This window comes from Myzus persicae, unplaced genomic scaffold (assembly GCF_001856785.1).
Source record: "Myzus persicae strain clone G006 unplaced genomic scaffold, MPER_G0061.0, whole genome shotgun sequence".
Classification (NCBI taxonomy): domain Eukaryota; kingdom Metazoa; phylum Arthropoda; class Insecta; order Hemiptera; family Aphididae; genus Myzus; species Myzus persicae.
The window spans coordinates 25,494-50,342 of NW_019103612.1; the positions used below are offsets into that span (position 1 = coordinate 25,494).

Below are 24,849 nucleotides of genomic sequence, written 5' to 3' on the forward strand. Positions count from 1 at the left end.
ACAAAATGGCTACATTAGCTAAGGCTGAAATTATTATTAATAGTGTCACTGAGTCATTTCAAAATATGAGAATACATAAAGCATTTTCAGAATCATTGTTAAAAATCGTGAAATAATTTTATGAAAAAAAATACATATTATTGGATTTGTCCCATCCAGGTTGGTTATAGCTTCCATATTCATATTCATATTATAACTATATGTCTATATGATATTTAAAGCAGACTATTTAAAAATATAACTTTATAAAGCGTGAAAATAAAAAAAAATACTCAACCAAATACTTTAATAAATTTCCATTTGTAGACCATTTCCAAACTTCACTAATGACAAACAAAGTATTGAACACATTTGCTACTATCGGCATGAAATTATGTTTAAATTTTTATAAAAAGATAATATGTGTCAATTTTTTTTCTTATAATTATGTGAGGTGCCTATAAATAAGCGAATAATTATTAATTTCTAACTATAAAATTTCAAAAAGTTTGTCGTTTTTACTAAATCTAATCTAAGGCAAATTTGTATACAATATGCCATCCATCAATTAATACAAAAATACAGTGTTATATTGGTGTATCTTGGTTTTGGTGTAACCTAGTTCAGATTGTAATACACTAATACGCCAAACACCTTTGAAATCAATAGCTGAATACCCGGTGTAGCGATGTTCAAAAGTATAAAAAAAAATTCAAGATTAACTTTGATTTTTATTTCATTTTTAACACATTAATCATAGCAATGCACATTACTTATAGGGCTGAATTTATTTTTGTAAAGATTACGCCCAATACTTATACAAAAACACAAAGATTACAGATTTTCACTAGGTTATATAATTTTTTTTTTAAATAAAATAAATCTTTACTAAATAGACCAAAAGTTAGTACAAGTGATGTTTTAAATGTCCTAAAAAACTGACGACCATTTTGATAGTGTTAAAAAAAAAATTAAATTGATTTGTCGACAAATAATGTATTGTTATTTTTATAAGCATAGTAGTAACTTCTCACCTCCATCATTTTATGTGAATATTCTATTTATTATTTTACTATTCACGAATGTTTTTATAAATAAACCTGATAACCTATAGGTATTCATACCTAACGGCTAACCACATAGGTATTATATTAATTTTTCCCAGTATTACTGCAGACAGCTTCACAGCTGATGCCTGATCAAATGATAATTCAATATTGTGCAGGCAGCAGTGGCGAAATTTCTTTTGAACTACCTACAAATAATGTATTACTACTATTACTCTATTACCCGTATTACCTACTTGTAAATTGTAATATGTTGCACTTGTATTATTTTAGGTTTGTTAGGGCCTGCGAAAACGTATAGTACAGGGGCTCAAAATTTGTTGTTAGGGGCCTGTAAATAAGTGTCAGAACTTGAGTTTAGAAGCCCGAGATTGGGTAGTAATTTTCTGCTTTATTAAATGACATTTTTTTAGTTTTTTTGTTGGTGGACTAGAAAAATAACGTTTTGAATCGACAACCAAAAAGCGCGCGTTTTGGCACAGTGTAGCCACGCATTAATGGAGCATAACCGCTACCGTGGTTATTAATTGCAGCTGATTCGGTATTATCGTCTGCGTCGCCGACGACGATGGTCGGCGGACGGTGGAAGCAGGTTAGAACTTTATTCTGTGGCTCAATGGCTATAACGGGCCATACGATTGGTCGGGAAACACGGGCCCGACGACGGCGACAAGCTTGCACAGCTCCGGTCCTTTGTGCGGGTAGATAAACAACAAACGCCGGTGTTGACCGATAACCCGAGCGCCTGACAGTCGACGCCATTGGTCAAACGTTCTCTTCCACCCGCGGCTCGGCGATCATCATTCCGTGATTTCGTCACTACAGTGCATACTTTTCATTCCGCTCGGCGCTCTCCGCTGACTACAACAGGACTTTGGTTAATACTTATTAATTATACTACCGTCCGATCGTCCATCCACTCCACTCCGTCATTGATGTAGCAGCAGCAGCAGTGCAGCGCCGCCACAGTAACTTACTCGCTATCGCCGGTTACGACATTACACCGATAATATTAATAACAATAATTCGACAAAATATAATATTAAGTAATTTATTATTGTTGTTCGTCGCCGGGTATTCCACGGTATTGTAGTTTAATAATAGTAATATTATAACGCAATATCTATTACCGTTCGCTGCCGCCACTGCACAATCGTCGTTATCATCGCGTCGATTTTTTTTTGCTTCTTTCCCCCCGACATTGCGCACGATCGTTGCGAGTGAAAACTTCATTGGATTCCCGCTTCCTCGTAACTCATTGCGACAACAGTGCGCGTATACCGTTATCGCCGTGACCGTATTAATAACAACACCAAAGGCCGTGCACTCCACGATTAGTTTCTGTATTGTCCGATGTCTGGTGCTGAAGTACTAGACACCACCTGTGAACTGCCGGCCAAGAAGCGTAAACTGGCTTCCGGTGAACTGTCTACAGTGTCCGTCGACTCAGCACCGAGGAATCAGGTAACAATGTCGAATAACGGCGTGGAGGAGATCGATGAGGGCCTCTACTCGCGGCAGCTGTATGTCTTGGGCCATGAAGCTATGCGCAAAATGGCCACTTCCGACGTACTGATCAGCGGGCTCGGTGGTCTAGGCGTGGAAGTCGCCAAGAAAGTCATACTTGGTGGCGTCAAATCTGTTACGTTACACGATTCTGTCGTGTGTACCTACAGCGACCTATCGTCACAGTTCTATCTGACCGAAAATGACATCGGAAAGAATAGGGCGGAAATCAGTTGCCCAAAGTTGGGTGAGCTAAATTCCTATGTGCCCGTCAAGGCATACACTGGAATTTTGTCCGAATCGTATCTCAAACAGTTTAAAGTTGTCGTCTTGACTGAAACCACACTAGACGAACAGTTGCGCATATCAGAAATTACACATCTTAACAATATTGCTTTAATAGTTGGTGACACCAGAGGGGTGTTTGCCCAAGTGTTCTGTGATTTTGGTGAGGATTTCACTGTAATTGACTCAACGGGTGAAAATCCAATTTCTGTTATGGTAGCTGGTGTTACTAAGGAAGAACAAGGAGTAGTTACATGTATGGATGAGTCTAGACATGGTTTTGAAGATGGAGATTATGTAACGTTTCAAGAAGTACAGGGTATGACTGAAATAAATGGCTGTAAACCAAAAAAAATAACTGTCTTAGGACCATACACATTTAGTATTGGTGATACTACATCTTACTCAGATTATATCAAGGGTGGTTTTGCTACACAAGTGAAAATGCCAAAAAAATTAAATTTCAAATCGTTGAAAAATTCCTTAGCTGAACCAGAATATCTCATTTCTGATTTTGGAAAATTTGATAGACCTTCTCAATTGCATCTAGCATTTATAACTTTTCACAAGTTTGTTTCCGTGAATGGTCGTTTACCTATTCCATGGAGTTCTGATGACGCAAATGAATTTTTAAAATTAACCAAAAGTGTAAATACTGATTCTATTGAACTTGACGCTGATCTAATAAAAATATTTTCAAAAGTCTGTGCCGGTAATATTAATCCAATGACATCTTTTATTGGTGGTATTGTTGCTCAAGAAGTTATGAAATCATGTTCTGGTAAGTTTAGTCCAATATTTCAATGGCTTTACTTTGATGCTACTGAATCTTTACCAGAAGAAGTTACCGAAGAAGATGCCAAGCCTATTGGTAATCGCTATGATGGTCAAGTCTCCATTTATGGACGAAAATTCCAATCCATTTTAGGAAATTTGAAATATTTTGTTGTTGGTGCTGGGGCTATTGGATGTGAATTGTTGAAAAACTTTGCTATTATGGGTGTTGGTTGCGGCAATGGCAAAATTTATGTCACTGATATGGATTTAATTGAAAAATCTAACCTGAACAGACAGTTTTTGTTTAGAGTTCAAGATGTACAAACATCAAAATCTGAAACAGCCGCTAAAGCAATTAAACTTATGAATCCTCACGTGAACGTTGAACCACAAACAAATAGGGTCTGTCCTGAAACTGAACAGACTTATAACGATACCTTTTTTGAAAATTTGGATGGTGTTGCTAATGCTTTGGATAATGTTGATGCTCGTATATATATGGACAGACGTTGTGTTTTCTACAAAAAACCACTTTTGGAGTCTGGAACATTGGGTACTAAAGGTAACACACAAGTAGTAATACCAAACTTGACAGAATCCTATAGCACATCTCAGGATCCTCCAGAAAAAAGCATACCAATTTGTACTCTTAAAAATTTTCCAAATGCTATTGAACATACATTACAGTGGGCTAGAGATCTATTTGAAGGTCTTTACAAACAAACTCCAGAAAATGTAAAACAATTTTTAGAAGATCCTACTTTCATTGAACGTACAAATCGTTTACCTGGACTCCAACCAGTTGAAATTTTGGATTCTGTAAGAGCTTCGGTTGCAGAACGCCCTAAAAGTATTGATGATTGTATTGAATGGGCTAGAATGCACTTTGAAGATCAATTCACAAATCAAATCAAACAACTTTTATTCAATTTTCCACCAGATCAATCAACAACTAGTGGTCAACCGTTTTGGTCAGGACCCAAACGTTGTCCAAAACCAATTATATTTGACGTTAATAATACATTACATTTGGATTATATTTTGACAGCAGCCAATTTAAGAGCAGAAACCTATAATATTAATCAGATAAGGGATCGTGTCTATGTTGCCAATGTTGTATCTTCGGTTAAAGTTCCTGAGTTTGTCCCAAAGTCTGGTGTAAGGATTGCTGAAAATGATTCACAGATAACGAATGGATCCTCAAATTATGACCAAAGCAAATTGAATAAAACTCAAAAGGATTTACCACCAACAGACTCTCTAAAAAACATAAAAATTATTCCTTTAGAATTTGAGAAAGATGATGATAATAATTTACATATTGATTTTATTGTGGCCGCTTCAAATTTAAGAGCAACAAATTACGGTATTCAACCAGCTGATAGACATCGAAGTAAACTCATTGCTGGTAAAATCATTCCAGCAATTGCCACAACAACTTCCGTTGTTGCTGGTCTCGTTTGTCAAGAATTCATTAAATTAGCTCGAGGATTGAAAGATTTGGAAAAATACAAAAATGGGTTTGTGAATTTAGCTTTACCATTCTTTGGTTTTTCTGAACCCTTACTAGCACCAAAATCCAAATATTATGATGTTGAATGGACTTTGTGGGATCGTTTTGAAGTAGAAGGAGAACTTACATTGAATGAATTTTTAAATTACTTCAAAGAAAAACATGCACTAGAAATCACAATGCTTTCTCAAGGAGTTTGTATGTTATATTCATTCTTTATGCCTAAAGCTAAAAGGGAAGAGCGTATCAATACTAAAATGTCTGAAATCGTACGCAATATATCAAAGAAAAGGATTGAATCACACGTAAAATCATTAGTTTTTGAAATATGCTGTAACAACACTGATGGTGATGATGTGGAAGTACCTTATGTTAAGTACAATTTGCCATCAGACTTCCAATATTAAAAGGTAAATTTATATTTTAATAAACTTATTCAATTTTGTATTAATAATGTTAACTTGAAGAGTTGTAAACTTATATAGTTTAATATTATATATTATTTCTTTTTTTGTTTCAGATAATTTGTCAAAAAAAAAAAAGTAAACGTTGGTAATCAAAGACCCAGCCAATCAAGTACATTTTTGGTACCTAATAATTCTTATTACTTTTTATAATTTAAAATTCAATGTGTGTTTTTTTTTTTTATATATATTAATTATTATATTAAAAATATAAGATAAGTTTATATATTTATCTCCAACAATTAAAACAAATAAAACAAATATAATATATATACTTTTTTCTAACTCTGGTGTTCTGTCTAACTATAGAAATAAATATTTATATTGATAAAAAATGAAGAAAAATGTGATTTTTTTATTTTTGAACTTGCCTTTTTCAAATACAATTTAATAGATACATGTTAATTTACAAATTTGTTAGTAGTATATTAATTTTCAATGTGTTAAAATCCAAGGTAATGTAGCATATGAAGGAATGTGTATTTTTATTTTTTACAGACTAATTAATGTAGCATTTTCGTAATTATTGTGTAAATATTCAATAATATATAAAATACATATATTTATATATAAATGTTATCCAAAGTAATAATCTAAAATTATTTTCAACTATAAAAATTAATCTTAATTTACTAATAGGTATTGTTTTTATAATTTGTCAATACTAAAAACACTGAATTAATATAATTTTAAAATGATCATATGAATGGGGAAGCTATAATTGTGTTTTGCTTAAAATTTGTATTTCAATTTAATAAAGTTATTTATACACAACTTAAATTTCATTGTTATGTACACATGTATATTGCATATTAATGTGAATTATTTATAATTCTATTGAAAGTAATTTCAGAAATTTCCCGGATTTCATATTTTATCTGCTGTACCTATAATCTTATAATAAATTATAGTTGTTAGTATTAAACAACAATATCCAACATCTTATTTTGTCCATCAAGTATATATTAGTTATATTTATTAGTGTAGAATAATGAGGAATGACTAATATAGTAATTATATGGGTTATCTAGAATAAGATGATAAAAGTTCAATACACATTGAAAAACTAATTTTCTGGTTTTGAAAAATTTAATGGCTGCCTTAGAGAATTAAAATTTTTATAAAGACATTTTGTAGATTTGAAAGCTTACCTAATAAAATGTAATTTTTTGTAAAAGAATGAACTTGTTTCGCATTTGAACAAATAAAGTGTATTTAATCAAATGAACAAATAAATTGTTTTCTATAAAAAAAACAACTTGTTTGATATCATTATTTTATACTTCAAATTATAATTTTATTTTATGTATGTCAGTTAATCATACAAAAATTCAAACTAGGCAAGTAAACCATTTTTTTAACTAGTTCAAGTTAAGTTATCCTAAAATAAAAAATGACTAAGCTAAATTAAAGTTAATTATATACATTAATGAATTTGTCATAAGTTTAGTCACAAATGTTCAGGAAAATAATAATTTAAGTTACTTACATATAACAGTAACTGTTACTACAGTAAAATTGTAGAACGGATTTGCTTGGTAGTTGGTACCAACTGATTTTACAGTTGTAGGGAGACTAAGACTTATAGTATACAGGTTATACTGTACTGCTGTTATTTTCTGTTGTAAGTAGATTTCTGTCTTTTAGGGGGGTTGGTTATAAGGATGTTATATTTTATATTATTCTAAAGTTTAGTTTGCAGGAAATATACAGTACTTGGGCACATCAGAAATTAGCCTGGTTGTTCCGGCTGTGTTATTATTATCATTAACATTAACAGACTTCTTAAATGTCATAATTTCGGAGAAAATATAAATGCCTTAATTTCCTAATTTTATTTAAAAGGGAAAATTTTAGTCACTATAATAATAATGTATTGAGTACAATTGTTGGCAGATATCGCTTCCTCCAGGGGTTCATCAATATTTTAGACTTGCCATACAATATTCATGTGGGTTTCTATAGAATACATGTCCATCTTCTTATATGGTAAATCACTACTAATAACTTTAGCAAAATAACTAATTAAGTTACAATATTATTTGTGTATGAAATAACTTAGTTACCAACTAAGTTTTCTAATATTTTTTTTATAAACTAGTCAGTTAAAAGTTACCAACATATGAATTAGGTTAACTTTTTAACTAGACACTGCCTAACTTCTCTAAAATATTACTGTATTGGTTTCAATTTTGATGTTAATGTTGAAACTATTAAATTTGTAATATCTACCTTCATTAATAGTGTTAACCCCGAACGACAGTTTTTGGGATTTGCTGATGACATAAAAATATATTTTATGTATTTATTCAATAAATAACTGTTACTTACTCCAGAGTGACTTAAACATTCTTGTGTCCGAGGCCAACACTTTAGGCTTATCATTCAATAATTAAAATTCAAAATTCTATTACATTTACTTGCTTAAAAAACCCAGTTAGATCTTTATATTTCATCAATAATACCTCAATTACTTCTCCGTGATTTGGGATTTATCTTTACTCCTACACTTTGTCCCAATCAACTTATTGAAAATGTATGACATGTATACTTGATATCTAGTATCTACTGATCTGGGGTATTTTAGTAAATCATCTTCATCATGAGACATGAAAATTACAATTAATAACTTAAGGGGATTCGATACCGTCATTTTCTGTTTTTGTCTAACACACGCGTGACATAGTAATTTAGACGTATTTTTTGCCAAACATACTAAAAGGTAGGTTAGGTTAGGTAATTATTATTACTATTTTACTAATTGATCTAATGAAGCGATAATAAATCTGAAAACAGATTTGAATTTGTCGTCAAGTACACTTGAAATCGACTTTCCCACATTTTTGATATTATCCCCCAAATTCCTAAAAATGTCATATTAAAAAAGAGCATTTAAAAATTTTTGTATTTCAATTTTCGGAGAAGTTAAAATCAAAAAATCATAAATGTGGGAAAGTCGATTTCAAGTAGACTTGACGACAAATTCAAATCTGTTTTTAGAATTCTTATCGCTTCATTAGATCAATTGGTATATTTGGCAAAAAACACGTCTAAATTACTATGTCACGCGTATGTTAGACAAAAACAGAAAATGACGGTATCGAATCCCCTTAATATATTATGTAAACGGAGCTTACACTGGAAAACTAGATAAGCTTGCCAATCAAATGAAATAATATTTTATTACATGATTATTAGATCATAAAGAAATATGTTTATAGATAGAAAAAAATCTTTATTTAAATATTATATTGTACATAATTGAAACTATTATTCTATACATTTTTGGAAGGCTTAATAAAAACTTTTTTTCGTTTTAGTTTCTTGCGCATTACTTCAACTTCGTGTAATTCTGAATATACTTCAGCAAATATTTCTTTTTGTTCTTCTTCTGGTATTGTTTTCCTATAACACCAAAGATTATATTAAAAATATAATATAGTCAATAAAAGAAGTAAAAAATTTAATTTACCTGTATTGTTTCATTAAGTCATATTTCTCCCAGGGCGTTGCTAATTCTTCAGCTCTTTCATAAAACCGATCTTCTAGCCCTAAGTCAGCTAACCCTTTCATATTTTTTCTTTCCCACCTGGCACGCCAAGGTCTAGGTTTTAGCTTGACCTAAAAAAAAAATATATATACGTATATATATTCAGCTGTAATTTCTGAAGTTAGTTTTTAATCATTATTTAATTTTTACCATTTCAGGATTCACTGGTACAGGTGCTCCTTCAGGTAAATATTCAACTTCCATATTTTCATCAAATGTACTGTATTCATTAGGAGCATCTCTTAAGTATAACAATTCATCATCAAGACGTTTCTCTAAGCGTAAAACTTCAATTTTTTGTATAGTCGGATCGTAAAGTTGATATTTCATTTCCGTACCTGCATTTTAGATAATTTAAATTAGCCTTAGTATAATCTAAAACAAACCATGTTTGTTATATTCACTTACCAATATGCTTAATAACATTTCTAAGGGTAAAATTAGCTCTGAGACCACATCCTAAACGTTGTATGCATATACCCACAAAACGAGTAGCTTTATTAGGAGCGTGTTGATTAGATGATGAAACAGCCATGATAGACCCTAAAATAAAAAAATTTTAGTTAAATATTAGATTTATGTATACATGTATACCAAATATACACGAATTGGATATTTTAGTAGTAAGCAGTGGCAGGCCAGTTTTGAAGCAAGCAACTTCAACTTCTCAACGAGGTGGTGACAGTGGCCACTAAGTCTATGCTTGGTCTATTGCTAGCCATGGTCGGAACTTTTTCAACCATATTTTATTCATATTAAAACTTTGTCATAAATAAATAATGTATATTGTGGGGAAATGCAATAATAAATATACCTTCATGCGCACCAAACTTCTTATAAATAAAAGTCTACTCAAACCAATGTGGGCGTACGGTTTGCAGTTATGGGGTAGCGTAAAAAAGACAAACTTTAAAATTCAAGCATTACCAAACATTGCTCTAAGGAAATTAACAAATGCACCTCCTTAGGTCTCAAATTGTTCCCTTCATTCAGATCTAAAATTAAAAACAATAGCTGAGGAATCTAAATGTTTCTATAAAAGATTCTACAACCACCTAAGCACTCATTCGAATCCACTTATCAAAAAATTGGCCTCCACTACTATACCAGGTAATCCTCGAAGACGCCTAAAGCGCAAGTGGTGTAGTGATTTGTTACAATAAAATATATTATATATAAAAAAAAAAAAATTAATAATTAATAACTATAGAAAGTGTCATCAATGGGTGGCTCCTTTTATCAAATTATTTTCCTGTGAATGTACTTTTAGCATATATTCTTATTGTATCAATGATACAGATTGTAAATTACTTGTAAAAATAAAAATAAATATTGTGGAGTGGTGGAGGTAGTCAATACTTAAATATGAAATAAAATAATTTAAAATTTAAGTTTAGCCTGTCACTGGTAATAAGTTGGAAAATAAAATTACTTAATCACGTTTAATGAAAAATTATTATTTTAATGACAAAGTATAAGTTATTTATTTTTTAACAGTATATTTACTAACAAAATGTAGCAATAAGCAAATTTGTTAGACTTTTGGGGAAAAAAATGTACATCTGATCAAATAGTTATCTAGTACCTACCAACATAAAATTCAGGTATATCTATATGTTTTCTTCGTTGTATCATGTCCATGCGTTCTAGTTTTTCTCGTAACGAGTTTCTCCATTCCATTTTAGGATCAGGTAAAAACTCTGGATATATAAATCTAGAATTGGACGGCACAACCGATTTTCTTTCAGGTTTAACTTGTTTTCCGGATAACGATTCATCAGAGGACTGTTGAACGTCAGACAGTGGGGAATTGCTATACGACCTGGATACCTGAAGCACTGTGAAAAAAATATTTAGCAATCTTGCGTGTTTAAAAACTGTACAAAATATAGGAATGTTACCAGGTGCAAATCCACACTGAAATCCGTGAAATTTTAAATTTCTCAGCAACATATTGAATAATGTTTTTTCGAACGGTTTATGTACTCATTTTACAATTTACAAACATTTGTAAGCGAATTAATAAAAAATAAATTAAGGTGCACTAGCACCGCTCGGCAATAGTGGAAATTAATAATTATCACTATCAATTATCAAATATTCTCGCCTTATCAGTTTCTGTGATAGTGTGATAACACAAGACCACGGGTGGTCGCGTTCACGATTTAAGATATACGATATAAGATATATAGGTATATCTTAAATCGTGGTCGCGTTGAAGGTGTGTAACACGGTTTAAGATAATCTACGCAGTGTGCTAAGATGTAATTGATACGAGTTTGCCAAGCTTAGACCATAGAATATTATTGTGATCTAAGGTTTTACGACTTTACGTTATATTTCACAACTAAACGGGACGTTCACCAGAAGGTCTTAATTCCTAAAGGATTTGAACAGTGAACAGATCTTTTTTTATATCGTGATTCATTAGTTCATTACTTAGATCATACCATTATTTACTCAGCAGTAAGCAGTGCTTACTAAGCACCATTACCAACTTGATGATTCGGTAGTCGGCACTCGGTTATCAAAAATCGGCCTGCAGTGGTTACGACATCCAGACTTCGTCTTCGAAAATTTGAGCGCTAGTGGTGCAGCCTGCTGGTGCGGTATTATGATCGTATAATGATGCGCGTGCCGTGCGGCATTACCATTGTGTTTACTCTCGTTATTATTATATTTCCCGATAAAAGTGTTATTACACATTAGACGTTCGTGATAGTGAGTACTGACTCTAAGTACTAGCTAGTGGCTAACTGACTATGTTTGTGTTGCGTTGATCTTACGTTTCTACGAGTCAATTTTCTAAATCATTTGCGATTTGTTGGTTTTTCGCAGACGATGTACAACGGAATCGGTTTGGCAACAGCCCGTGGATCGGGCACCAACGGTTACGTACAACGGAATTGGGCGGCCATAAAAAAAGTCAAAGACCAGACGTCATTTAAGACCGACGAAGAGTTGGCCAAAATAGATTCTGCTGCCAACCGTCAGCCCAACCAGGAGCTGTTGGATCACGACCGTAAACGAAAGGTCGAGCTGAAATGCATTGAACTCGAACAGTCTTTGGAAGACCAAGGGTATTTATTATTCGACAAATATTGTGCTGATTTAAATCCAGTACCTACATTCGATCTTATTTAAACACTTGTTTTACAGTTTTTCCCAAGATGAAATTATCAAAAAGATAAATACGTTTAGAACGACGTTAATGGGCAAACAAAAGACTACGACTGAATATGATGAATGCGGTAGACCTATGTAAGTATAAATAATCATATATTATAGTCAATCATATGTATAAATATATATATATATATAAAGTATATACATATTTCTTAACCTTTATATAATACTTACTTAAAAATTAATCTGTTGATAATAATGACAAATATTAGAGCTTCTACAATATTTTACTAAACACCTATTATTATTTCATGTATTGGTAGTCTATGTTAGTACCAGAATGATATGTATTTATGGTTTTAATATGTATGATAAATTATACAGATTTATTCTGTTGAATGCAATTTTTTGTACCTATCAACATTTATTTATAATATATATTGCATATTATTATTACAAACCAGCAATTTATATAAGAGTTTCTCTGAATTTAATTTTGTGCTTTATAAATTTGATAAATTTTATCTAGATTATTCTTCCAAAGAAATAATTACAAATACAGGTATCTATTTTTTTTTTATCTACTTTTTTGCTTTATAAGATTCTTAAAATTTACAATGTTTATTATTTAGTGGTCAAAATATTGTTTAACAAAATACAATTTGAATGTATTTGTTAATAAAAAATGTAATATGTAATCACTGTATATAAAGGGAAGTTATTCCACTAACATTGCATCCCTGTTTGGATCAATACTACAACCCACCCCTCTTCACCATCAAAGGCACCCCCATTGGTAAACAGTGTATGAGTCACTGTCTATATACATTTATATATTCATGAATGTTTTTTTTCTTTAGTTGCGTGTGTTAATTTTGCTTTGAGTTTTATAATGAGTAAAATTAGTGTTAATTAATAAAATATTGTAAAGTAACTATGTAAACCATGAAGGAACCACAGTATAAACCACCATGATCTAATCACAATTAAATATGTAACTATGTCTTCCAAAATTTGTATGTGATATTAGTATTTTAATAATACATTTAGTCTTCCATTTATAAATTAAATTAATATTCAAGTCTTCAAAATATTTGAAATTGTGATAAGATTTAACTTAGTATTTAATATATTTTAACTTAATTGATTTATACTGCATTAATAACAATAAAATGTCATACCCAAATAATGTGGAACAACAATGTTTCAAGCGAGTATGGAAAAAAACTCTAAGATCTGTGTATAAAAACCCTACAAATGCTATGATAATGGCTGAAACAAAATCTGTCCAACAAGTAAATGTTAATCTCAAGAAAAAAAAATCTAGACGTCGACGAAAAAAAAAAAATAAGCAGAATATTTGTGATTGTTGTATGGATAGAACCCGTACTATGAATGGCTCAATATCAACTTTAAATTCAAAGGGATCATTATTCCTTCATCATGTGCCTTGGGGTTGTCTGAACACTGTTTGTGTTAATGGAATGCAGTTTGCTAATATTAATAGCTTAAAATCATTTTTAAGGTATTTTAAGTAAATAAATATTTAAAAAAATTGTATTGCCTTTCGAGTCCTATACTTTCTAAGTATTTTAAATAATATGTGTGTGGCTATTAGATAGTTATTATAATTTATTGGTATATAAAAGAAATTATGTAGGTTGTATGCATTTAATATATTAGGAATTTATTTGAACGTAAGTATATCATAATCTTGTCTGTTAGGTTTAGAAAATTATGTTGGTATTAAGAGGTAAAAAATATGTTTATATTCATATTTTAAGATTTTTTTTTTATATAGTCTTATATTATTAAATAATTCATTTTTATTTTATATTTCAGTGTAAGGGATTCTCATCAATTTGCCGACGAACAGTTAAAAAAGAATGCAAGACTTAGAGATGCTTTTGGTATATCAGAATTTTTTATTGAAGGCTCTAGCTTAGATCCAGAAAGAAAAATTAAAGAAGCAGCACTGGCCCAGTTAAAAGCGTTGCAGGTGGACCAAGCACTTGCGCAAACACAAATGAATGAAGACACCTCAACAAATAAAGACAGCAGTATAGCTAACGAACTACAGTAAGAGTTATACTTTTATTACTTTAACTCATATTTTATATTATTTGGAACATTTATAAGTTTTTAACAGAAGTGTACAATAATTTATTCATATTTTGTTTCATTTAAGGTCTAAAAGTCCTAAACACAAAAAACGAAAGAAGAAGAAATCAAAATCCCATAAAAGTGACAAGTATGTTTAAGACTTTAATTTTATAAATATTAATCAGAACATTTTTTTACATTTAAGGATAAGTATAAAATATATTTGCCACTAAGCTGATGATCAAAGATTAAATTTGATCTTGTGTATGTAATAGTATTTTTATCTAATTTTAGTTTAGAAGAACTACAATTGTCTAAGTAAACCTTTGATCATCATTTTATAAATAGTAGCTTTATGCATTTTTATGACACACTTAGATGTATGAAGTGAAAACTATTTGTTTAATTAGGCAATTTGTTGATTACTGTTTAGTTAAACTGATTAAAGGATATTAAACTAAATAGTGGTAAGTTACTATGTTTTCCATACAATAATTTTTGTTTTGGTGTGATTTTCCATACAGTATTGTATTCTGCTATACTCACATAAATACTAAAATATTAATTATTATAACAATATTATTCATTTGCTGATAAGTAATAACTAAAAAAAAAGAAATGAACATAGTTTTCTTGTTCTGCTCAAAATCTAATACACGTATTTAGGTTATTTGACAATTTATTATTGTATGTAATTGAAATGTTTTTAAACATTTTTATTTTTTACTTATTCAGTATTAGTTTTATTTTTTATATCCCCTAGAATATGTAAATAAAATAAAAACAAAATTCAAAATTTTTGTTTTCCATTTTGAATTCATTATTATTTTATAACAAGTGTATTTATTTTTCTATGTTCAAACTTGATCATATTATAATAATATTTTTTCCCCTCAATTGGTTTAAATTAATGGAATAAATGTAGAAAACTATATTATTTCACATTAATGATTTTAGATATTAAATATTAGTTAGTTCTAAACATTTTCATATTACATGATTGGGATTTAATTATCTTTTTTTGATCATTGGTAAATCTTCTAAAATATTTTTAATTAATTTTTAGTACACTAATTGAATTAAGTAAAATAAATAATAATAAAAACTCTAACTATCTTACACTTTCAGAAAAATGGCAGGATAATATTTTTATGAATATTTTACTTTTTTTTTTTTGTAATTGATAAAATTCATTTTTTACATATTGAATGTAATTGTAAATATTAAATAATTTATATATGTATTGTTTTTACAGAGAAAAGGGAAGTGAAAAGAAAAAATCAAAAAAACATAAAAAGAAACATTACTCTTCATCTGAAGATAGTTCAAGGTAGTATTTTTATTAATAAGTAATAAAAATTAATTTAAAAAAAAGTATATTTAGTTAAAATTGTAGTTTTGCATACACAATTATTTGATATAACGCTGCATTGGTATTTTTTCTCAAACATACCTTATGGCGTTACACAAAATATTCTTATTTAAATACAGTTAGACGAAAAATACTTATTTTAAACACAAATTAAACAATATTCTGGATATTTGACTGTGATATTATTGAGCGATTTAAGTTCTTAAAGGTTATATTATAATCCAGCAGTCACCAACCACTGTACAATTGCAGTACAAAAATATTAAAGATATAATGTAGGTAGGATTATTTTTTATATTTATCTAAAATTAAAATTTTGAAAAAATCATCAAAATCCGAAAATTTGCAAATTAATTTTTGATTTAAAATCCATAAAATTATTTCTTTTCTTTGTTGACATCATCAATTTTAAGAGGACGTGATACCTGCATGTGTTGTCTCTGTCTTACAAGTGCGTAACATAGCAAATTGTACTCTCAGCAGAACACGTGTAGCTCCGTTAGTTTAAAAATTAGTGCGAATTGACCTCATATAAAATCTAAAGGTAAGATTTTTATCTAGGCAACCTCATAGGATTTTTATTATATTTTAATTTTAACACGAGTTATGAGTATTTTAAAATTGTAAATTTTTTATACATCTTAAAATACTTATAACTCGTGTTAAAATTAAAATATAATAAAAATCCTATGAGGTTGCCTAGATAAAAATCTTACCTTTAGATTTTATATGAGGTCAATTCGCACTAATTTTTAAACTAACGGAGCTACACGTGTTCTGCTGAGAGTACAATTTGCTATGTTACGCACTTGTAAGACGGAGACAACACATGCGGGTGTCACGTCCTCTTAATAGAAGACTTCCCACTAGTTTTTCTACAATTAACAAACAAACAGTTGACTGGAAAGTTACGTTATTTTTAATTTTTGTTAATTCTTTATAGTATAAACACTATACTTTATAACGGTCCATAGAATTTGAAATTATAGATTTAGTGGTCTGTGAGGTCCAAAATGTTAGTGACCGCTGATATATTTAGCTAAATAAAAATATCTTGACAATTAGGCAACAACGATGTTGTTTGCTTTTATTTTTGTCATAATTTACTGAAAATGTCTTGTTATGACTAAAGTGTTTTTAGAATATTATTGATACAATAGACAAAGTTAGTAAATGCTGGTAAAGCACTAAAAAATAGAATTTGCATTACTTAGAAATTAAAGTACTCTAAAAAAAATCAATTTTTATAATTGAAAAGTAAGATCTAACAATCAACTTCTAAGTTTATAACATTATTTTTTTTGGTTTTAATTTCATGATTGATCAATTATATTTATGGACAACACTTTTTTTTTTTAGAATTGACGAAGTAAAAGCCAACAAGAATTTGTCTCTAGTTAAATCCAAGTATGGTGATGATAAATCTAATAAAATAATTACTGAAACTAAAAAAAAATATGATTCTGATAATAACCATAAAAAACATAAAAGGGATAATGATAAAACATTTAAGAATGATACAAAAGAAATAGAATACAAGTATAAGAGTGATAGAGACGATTACCGTAAAAAAGATTCTAAACCAGAAAACTTTAAAAACTTGAAAAAAGATAAAGTAACTGAAGAACCTGACAAAACAAAGTCTATAGATATCTTTAGTGATTCTAAAAAACATGAAAATTCACCTAGACATAGAACACCAATAAAAGAACGTGATAGGGATAGAGAGAGAGATTATGATAAATATCGTGATGACAGTAAATCAAATAAAGAAAAATCTGATAGAGCAGACTCAAAATACAATTCAAGAAAACGGAATTCGAGGAGTCCTGTTAAAGAATTAAAAAAGAAACCTATTCAACCTTCAAAGTTAACCTGTATTCCTGTAGATAGTGATAGTGACAAATCATGTTATACACCGCCTCCTAAGGGGTTGAGTGCTAAATTGAGTCAATCAAACATTAATGAAGAAAAAAACTCAAAGAGTACTAAATATACATTTTCATTGCGCGAGGATAGTGAGGATAGCTTAGTTGTAGCAAAGTCAAATGGTCGTACCGACGACTTGAAATCAACATTACAAAACAGTGAAAATCAACATAAGAAACCTGAATTTCGAAAGACAAATGATCACATAGATCAAGGAATTTTCGATTCTACTACAAGTGAAGAAGGTGGGTTGGACGAAGATATTGATTTAAATATAATTAAAGAAATCACTACAGAGAAAATAAAAAAAGTATTTGAGTTGCACGAAAAACAAGAGCAAGCACTGCTTCATCTAAAAAAAAAACTAATGGAGAAAAAACGTAAAATTAGGACTTCTTCCAGTTCAAGTCAAAGTTCAGATGAAGAACCTGTTAAAAAGAAAAGTGTCAAACGAAGACGTGTTAAAGATTCGTCATCTAGTAACAGGTTTGTAAAATGTTTTTTTGTCATAAAAATCTATGATTTGTTTATTTAATAATTAACTGAGAAGTTAACAATATATATTTATTTATTCACTTTTACATTTCTTGCTTAGTTTTACATGTGCTTTTCTCTTCAATAATTACTTATTCTGCTCATTTATGTTTTGGTAGTGATGTGAATACTAGAAAAAAGTCCAAGCGCTCCCGCTCTAGTAGCAGTAGCAGCAGTGCAAGTGACACAAGTGTCGACCATCATAAGTCATTAAAACGATCTAAAGATAAATATTCAAAGAAAAAGTCACCCCCATTGCGTCGTCGTACTAAAGATAGTACATCTCGATCTCGGTCCGTGTCAGTTAGCTCAAATGAACGTTTACGTAAGAAACGAGTTTCCTCAAGTGAAGAATCAAGTCCAAGGCGTAAGCATAAATCATCTAAACGCAAACGTTCATCTCGGAGACAGAGGAGCAGTGTTAGTAGTAGCAGCAGTAGATCATCACCATCCTACAAAAACAAAAGACGTTATAGTTCAAGCCGTTCACGTTCGACTAGTAGTTCATCAAGCAGTCATTACTCCCGCAGTTCTAGTTCTAGCCGGGACTCAAGCAGCTCTGGGTCTAGCCGTAGTTCAAAGTCTCGATCTGCATCTATACCTAGGCGACGAGGGTCGCCTAGTTTTTTGGATCGAAGACGAATTACAAGGTAAATTTTAATATTGTGTGTGTTCTATACCTCCTATTTCATTTTTTAATTAAATATATCTTGAGTTAAACAATTCCATAAATTGTTTGTTTAAACTATATAAAACATAATATGTTAAAATTTTTTATTTACTCAAATTCTCAAACAAAATAGTAAAATTATGTTCCTATCTCATTTTAAATTATGCTCGAATCACGATTTGGATGATGAGACTGGAACACAGGTATCAGGCTATCAGTTTATGTATTTTGTATAAATATTGTCCAGTGTGTGTAAAATACAACCTTTTTGTAAATTTATGGCAAGTCTTAGTTATTGTTTTACAAAAAAATTAAATGAGAAGTTAATGTCTTAATTATTACAGTTGAATATAACCATAAAAAACTTAATTTTTGTGTATATATATTATATTTCTTCCTATAATATCTAAATGATGAGCCGTTAATTTATGAAAAAGTTATTTTTGCTAATTCAATATTACATTAGCAAAACAAATTTTATTTTGACTATTGATTATTTTTATTTTGCCACCCTTATGTGCTTAAATTGTCTTTTAATTATAACAACATTTATTTTTTTTTTCCTAGTAGAATATATTTATGCATGACCATGTAGATATAAATTACTATTATCTATGCAATAAAAAAAAATTGTGCGATTTGAATTTATCCAAACAATTTTTACTGTGTTTTTATTTCTCTACCATTTTTTTTTTTTGAATTATCAAAAATACAACAAATAATTGAATGCAAAATCGTACCAAATAAACAAATAAATTATCTCATGTACGTTTTTGTTGTTCAACACATTTTATTGTACATCCTCACGTATCACTTGGAACAGTGTAGTAGACCGTCACAGACACCTTATTTAAAATATCGCTTGTAGGAAAAGCGATCATGTGAAAATCATTTGTGCACTTTGAATTGTTATACCAAGTGACATCATACTTATGTTTTTGCTTTCAGATAAGTTTATGCATCATGGCTATATTATAATTTGTGTGTTTTATTTTTATTATTTTTTTTTTTTTTATTTAGATTTGTTAAGTTTTGATTTTTGGCAGTTTTTTTTGTTTACAAGCTGGTAAATATCGAAATTCCATTTTCACCAAATATTTTGAATTCTGCAGTTAAATCTCCAATAACAGTTAAAAATTATTTTGTAGTGCGAGAAAAAGACCTATCCCATACACAAGACTAACGCCGTTTTCCACCAATTCTGATACGGATAGTGTCATCAGCGTGCACGACTCACCAATTGCTGAGAGCCACTAACTCGGAACTTTTTCTTTGTAAACTAACACAATTTGTTATAGTGCAATAACCATTAGGCCAACGTTTAACGGTTAAGTTAACTAACTCTAGTCAAATATTTGTGGAATGTGAAATAATCATTTTTCATAATTTTATTATTATTTTAATCTTCCTAGCAAACAAGTGATTTTATAACTTACATTCCATGTAGAGTATCCATGAGACTATTATTTACGAAATCTAGTCAAAATTCGTTCTTTTACGTCTTGTAAATGTTTTAAAATCTTTGTGATATATTATTTTTGACGGGAATAATACAATATTTTTCATGTTACCGATAATATGTTGTTCTATGTTATTATTTATTAATTTATTATATATATTTTTTTTTATTTATATATACAAAATGTGTATGTTTAAAATAATGTTGTTCGGTAATTTTCAAAAATGGACCAAAAGTACCGACAGTATTTAAATTTTTTTAATATAATACAAAATATCAACTCGCTATTACATAGTATTCTATGTTATATCATTTTTAAGTTTGAACATATTTAATCGATTTTGGTAGAAATAAAATGTCTGTTTGTAATTATAACATGTGCAATAAGATATAAGCAAATTAATAACAACCACCTAACTATTGCTTTATTACAAGTTACCATTTAACAAATTTAATTATAGACAGTTAATACAATTCATTTTTAAAATACCATATTGGTTTTATTGTTGTCATTCATTTGAACATATATACAATAAAAACAGTCTTTAAAAACTACAATAAACCACTTCCCAATTAAAAATTTTAACATTAAGCATAATATTAACAAACCTAATTGCTCAGTCCTTTGAAATACAAATATGCTTCCACAAAATTTTTTTAAAATAAATATTAATATCTAATAAGCAAATCTATGAAAAAATGTTTATGTACAACTGTAATAAAAATTAGGTAACAGTATTATGTGTAACCATAACAATTTTTTTGATGTGTGCAATTTATGTTTGTTTTTCTTTAATAATATTAAAATATAAAAAAAAATACTGAACATACTGTAATAGTCTTGTAATATATATATAAAAAAAAGAAAAAAAAGGAATATTAAAAATATATATTTATTATATAACTCTTCATAGTCTGCAGAGTAGAAGAAGTGCTCCAAAAAATGCGATCAGAGCGCCAAATATTGGCATTAACTTCATGGAATTTACATCTTGTGGATCTGGTGCTCTAGGTCCACTAGGATTTCTAGTGTGTTGTACCATTTTTACAGGATCTTTGCTGTCACTTATAGATGGATCTTCTTCTACGTCTACCTCATCGTGTGGTTGTGGTTCAATATCAGAGTATAAATCTGGTAATCTCGGTATGTCTAAAAAAATATTAAATAATGGAAATCATCAAAAAACAATGATATGCTCAATAGGTTTACAGTATAGCATAATAGTACAATAGTGAAATAGATAACACAATATAGTATAACCTTATAATGGAAACTAATTTATAAATACCTGAAATCCGGCCTTTGGCTACAAGTACTGCATTTACTTTAGGATTATCTCTTTCACCCTAGAACACAGGTTAAGACAATTATTTATTGAAATCATCATGTTTAAAAAAAAATTTGTATTATTACTAAATATTACAATATTCACATTACTACAAAATGTTTTATTGATTGTGTATAACCTGAAGCACAAGTTGTTTAAATATGCAAGTGTTGTACAAATATCAAATAAATACAATTATTTACAATGTCTGCGTCATTAGTTAGTTTTAATAATTGTATACTTAATATTTAATAGACAATCATTTATAGTTAATGGGATGGGGGTTTTATTCCATAAATTATTTAATATATTTAATACTTAAATTGAAATTTTTAATTTCCTGATGATAAATTACCAAAATATTATACTAGATGAAATTGTCACAGGCTTTAATTTATAATTGGGGCAAATTATTTTAAATTATTTAAAACATTAATCATTATTTATACTACAAATAAAACATGCATTTGTTAGCAAATAAACTTGTATAATATTATGTACTATATTTTTTTTTGCCTTAAAATAGTGCAATTTGATACTTTTATAATGTGTTTTCTGAACATTCTGATAAGTGGGTAAATAATATTTACCTGTTTTTTTAACAGTTATTTAGGTGCTTAAAAATATGTTGGCCAACCAACATTTTACCTAACCATAAAAACTTGAAAGCTTGCCTAGGCAATTAATGTTTTTAGTGTAACACTGTAATTCATCGAAACTATCAAATTACCTAATTCAAATGAAAAAAATAGAAATAGGTAGGCTACTAATTGAATTTGATACTATTAAGTATAGGCAAAAATAAAATAAAATTTTTCGAATCATTAGGGCATACTTTTATAAAATCCACTCGAACAAGATTTCCTTTGATTTCGGATATCTCTCCTCTCCAATATAACGTTGTACCATCTACCGTAAATTCAATGTACTCGTCGTGAGCGGAGCCAAATCCAACTTTGTCGTAGATGTCCAACAACGGTACTACAACATGTTGACCGTTCAAAACGACATCAAACACCTGAAAAAAAAAATTTTGATAAAGGATTTTGTTTTAATGTCTTGGTGGTGATCCCACGACGGTTATACCTTTAAGCCACTATTGGTAAAGTACACCTCGCTGAACTTGAGCACCATCACATAGTCGCCGTCCTGCATGACGGGTATGTCATAACCGAAAGTGGTTTGCGAATACCTTTCGGTCTGGTACAGGATCTGGTCGTGGGGCTTGACCCTCTGTATGGACAGCTTCTTGCCGTAGTCCGATTCTGTGCCGATCCGGTTGAAGTCCCTCTGGTACAATATTCCGTAGCTGTCGACGTGCGCGTCGCCACCGGCGTTGACAGCGAAAATCACGTCCTCCTTGTCCAGGCACCGGCACAACAGAGCGTTGGCGCACAGGAGCAGGACGAACAGTGGCCAGGCCATGTCGTAGCCGCCGGCCAACATCGGTTGGATGGCGATGCGATGGGACGCTACGTCGGTGGTCGGTCGGTCGGTCAGACGACGGCTGAACGGTCAGCGACGCGGGCCATACTACCTACTACCGGTGGTGTCGAGGGCGCCGGTTAGTCGCACGCTGTGGCAGCGGCTCGCACACACGACGTCATACGACTGACTTTCGCTGACGTGTTTTTCGTTTGAAATCCATTTTTGCCAACTAGTCCAATTTGAATCGCGCACGGTAATCTGCGTTGACGGCTGTTACGATCGTCGCCGGTACGACGTCATGAGTCATCGTTGCAATCCTAATTTAGTGGCATCGAATAATATCCCATGATAGTGCGACGGTCTATAATAATAATAATAATAATAATTATGATTATGATTTTTGTGGTATGCTGACAAATAGATCCCGCGTCATCGAGATCCCGGTAACCATTCTGATAAGAATTGATACCAGGTCCGAGTCATTCAGATCCCGAGACAAAATGGTACTGAGTCATTTAGATCCACCGACATTTATGGGCCCCGGTCTATTTGAGACAACTAGATCTATTCGTTATTATGGCGGCATTTTTAAAATCATGAAATCTACCTCGCCATCAATTAACTTACATTTTAACTAACAAATAATTTATATGATATAACATGGGTGAAAAAAATATAGTTTATTTGTACCCATATGGCTATATTATTTAGACGTTGTACTTATATTATTTTTTTGTATGTTCCTTTGTGGCTAAGTCCCATTTCCTATTTAAAATAGGTATTACCATTGATTAGAAATGGTTTTATAATCAATGGTATTCACAGATATATAAAGATAACATTGTATTACTCTAAGCCCTTTCTGGCGTTTATTGTAATAAAACAAAAACAACATAAATAACATAATTTTAATACCTAAACAAATATTATACAAATTATATAATTAATAATTATAGGTACAAGATAATATTACATAGTTTATCTATTACAAACTTCAAATTGTACCATTAAATATCATTTGTATATTACTCAATATAAGTAATATTAAAATGATTAGGACTAAATAATCACTTATATTGAAAAATTATTATACTTATAGTTTTTTTTATTTTTATTATTGACCTTGGAAAAGAGTTATTTTGTTATACCACATTCTTAATGATGGTTTTTCATTTATAGCTTTAAGACTATGGTGAATTTTAATTTTGATATAGGTTGTTGAAATAGATTTTATTAGAAGTGTAACGTGATCAGACAATGGACTAAATGATTCTTTTCTATGAATATTTAAAGAACTGAATATATTTGTATTATGTAAAAAATGAGAAAGAACTTTTGATTGCACAAATAATGCATTAACTGGTTTATTTTTATAATTGAAACTACGTAGGACTTTTTCGGTATGAAGACAAATAGTAATAACGTCATCACTCGGATAGAGCAGACCCCCTCTATTTCCACCTTTATTTTTTAAGCTAATAAATGTGTTTAAAAATGAATCCTTATCAGGAGAAAATAAACTTTTCAAACACGTTTCACACTTAAGTATCAACGTTAACTTACGAACAACAAACCCAGCTATATAAATAATTATTTCTTGAGAAAAAAGGTTAAAGGTGTAGGTATCTTGAGTTTCAATATAATCGTGATCATTATAAGTAGCAGTTTCTTGTACATTTTCTTCAAAATCAATTGAATCTAAGTTAATGTTGGAAGATGTTCTATTGATAACTCTGACTGGATCTGAACTTGAGTAGTG

The 24,849-nt window shown here is 30.1% G+C and overlaps 4 protein-coding genes across 11 annotated transcripts; 2 read left to right on the forward strand and 2 right to left on the reverse strand.

The window, feature by feature from the left end:
- The first annotated feature begins 1,686 nt into the window (after nucleotides 1–1,686).
- Nucleotides 1,687–5,700, forward strand: LOC111034931 (ubiquitin-like modifier-activating enzyme 1). Its single transcript, XM_022316377.1, has 2 exons — nucleotides 1,687–5,537; nucleotides 5,648–5,700. Exon 1 carries the CDS (start codon nucleotides 2,400–2,402, stop codon nucleotides 5,532–5,534), a length of 3,135 nt encoding a protein of 1,044 aa, XP_022172069.1. The 5' UTR covers nucleotides 1,687–2,399; the 3' UTR covers nucleotides 5,535–5,537; nucleotides 5,648–5,700.
- Nucleotides 5,701–8,805: 3,105 nt separating this feature from the next.
- LOC111034917 (39S ribosomal protein L19, mitochondrial) lies at nucleotides 8,806–11,232 on the reverse strand. The gene is made up of 6 exons (XM_022316359.1): nucleotides 11,043–11,232; nucleotides 10,731–10,979; nucleotides 9,550–9,684; nucleotides 9,292–9,479; nucleotides 9,064–9,212; nucleotides 8,806–8,996 (listed from the first exon to the last, which is right to left on the reverse strand). The coding sequence occupies exons 1-6, from the start codon at nucleotides 11,092–11,094 to the stop codon at nucleotides 8,867–8,869; spliced, it is 903 nt and encodes a 300-aa protein (XP_022172051.1). The 5' UTR covers nucleotides 11,095–11,232; the 3' UTR covers nucleotides 8,806–8,866.
- A 150-nt stretch (nucleotides 11,233–11,382) lies between these two features.
- On the forward strand, nucleotides 11,383–20,200 carry LOC111034916 (serine/arginine repetitive matrix protein 2). 8 transcript variants are annotated; one of them, XM_022316358.1, is made up of 10 exons: nucleotides 11,383–12,221; nucleotides 12,301–12,402; nucleotides 12,797–12,829; nucleotides 14,110–14,346; nucleotides 14,456–14,518; nucleotides 15,626–15,700; nucleotides 17,102–18,157; nucleotides 18,325–18,855; nucleotides 19,067–19,078; nucleotides 20,024–20,200. In XM_022316358.1, the coding sequence occupies exons 1-10, from the start codon at nucleotides 11,983–11,985 to the stop codon at nucleotides 20,130–20,132; spliced, it is 2,457 nt and encodes an 818-aa protein (XP_022172050.1). In that variant the 5' UTR covers nucleotides 11,383–11,982; the 3' UTR covers nucleotides 20,133–20,200. The 8 variants fall into 8 exon arrangements, with proteins under 8 accessions (XP_022172050.1, XP_022172045.1, XP_022172046.1 ...); XM_022316353.1 differs by lacking the exons at nucleotides 12,797–12,829; nucleotides 20,024–20,200 and having other exon boundaries at nucleotides 11,385–11,905; nucleotides 11,980–12,221; nucleotides 19,067–19,841; XM_022316354.1 differs by lacking the exons at nucleotides 12,797–12,829; nucleotides 20,024–20,200 and having other exon boundaries at nucleotides 11,385–11,862; nucleotides 11,980–12,221; nucleotides 19,067–19,841.
- A 533-nt stretch (nucleotides 20,201–20,733) lies between these two features.
- On the reverse strand, nucleotides 20,734–23,451 carry LOC111034924 (malectin-A). Its single transcript, XM_022316368.1, has 4 exons — nucleotides 22,749–23,451; nucleotides 22,498–22,680; nucleotides 21,624–21,681; nucleotides 20,734–21,484 (listed from the first exon to the last, which is right to left on the reverse strand). The coding sequence occupies exons 1-4, from the start codon at nucleotides 23,106–23,108 to the stop codon at nucleotides 21,243–21,245; spliced, it is 843 nt and encodes a 280-aa protein (XP_022172060.1). The 5' UTR covers nucleotides 23,109–23,451; the 3' UTR covers nucleotides 20,734–21,242.
- Between the last annotated feature and the right edge of the window lie 1,398 nt (nucleotides 23,452–24,849).

Excerpts from the sequence above, each read along its gene's own strand:
- LOC111034916 (XM_022316358.1), top strand. The coding sequence starts at position 11,983 with ATGTACAACGGAATCGGTTTGGCAACAGCCCGTGGATCGGGCACCAAC. Across the intron at positions 12,222-12,300 it reads CAGTCTTTGGAAGACCAAGG|TTTTTCCCAAGATGAAATTA; the intron begins GTATTTATTATT and ends CTTGTTTTACAG. Across the intron at positions 18,158-18,324 it reads GATTCGTCATCTAGTAACAG|TGATGTGAATACTAGAAAAA; the intron begins GTTTGTAAAATG and ends ATGTTTTGGTAG.
- LOC111034924 (XM_022316368.1), bottom strand. The coding sequence starts at position 23,108 with ATGTTGGCCGGCGGCTACGACATGGCCTGGCCACTGTTCGTCCTGCTC. Across the intron at positions 22,681-22,748 it reads TTACCAATAGTGGCTTAAAG|GTGTTTGATGTCGTTTTGAA; the intron begins GTATAACCGTCG and ends TTTTTTTTTCAG. Across the intron at positions 21,682-22,497 it reads TTCGAGTGGATTTTATAAAA|GGTGAAAGAGATAATCCTAA; the intron begins GTATGCCCTAAT and ends CCTGTGTTCTAG.
- LOC111034931 (XM_022316377.1), top strand. The coding sequence starts at position 2,400 with ATGTCTGGTGCTGAAGTACTAGACACCACCTGTGAACTGCCGGCCAAG.
- LOC111034917 (XM_022316359.1), bottom strand. The coding sequence starts at position 11,094 with ATGTTGCTGAGAAATTTAAAATTTCACGGATTTCAGTGTGGATTTGCA. Across the intron at positions 9,685-10,730 it reads TATACCTGAATTTTATGTTG|GGTCTATCATGGCTGTTTCA; the intron begins GTAGGTACTAGA and ends TTTTTATTTTAG. Across the intron at positions 9,213-9,291 it reads TACCAGTGAATCCTGAAATG|GTCAAGCTAAAACCTAGACC; the intron begins GTAAAAATTAAA and ends TTTTTTTTTTAG.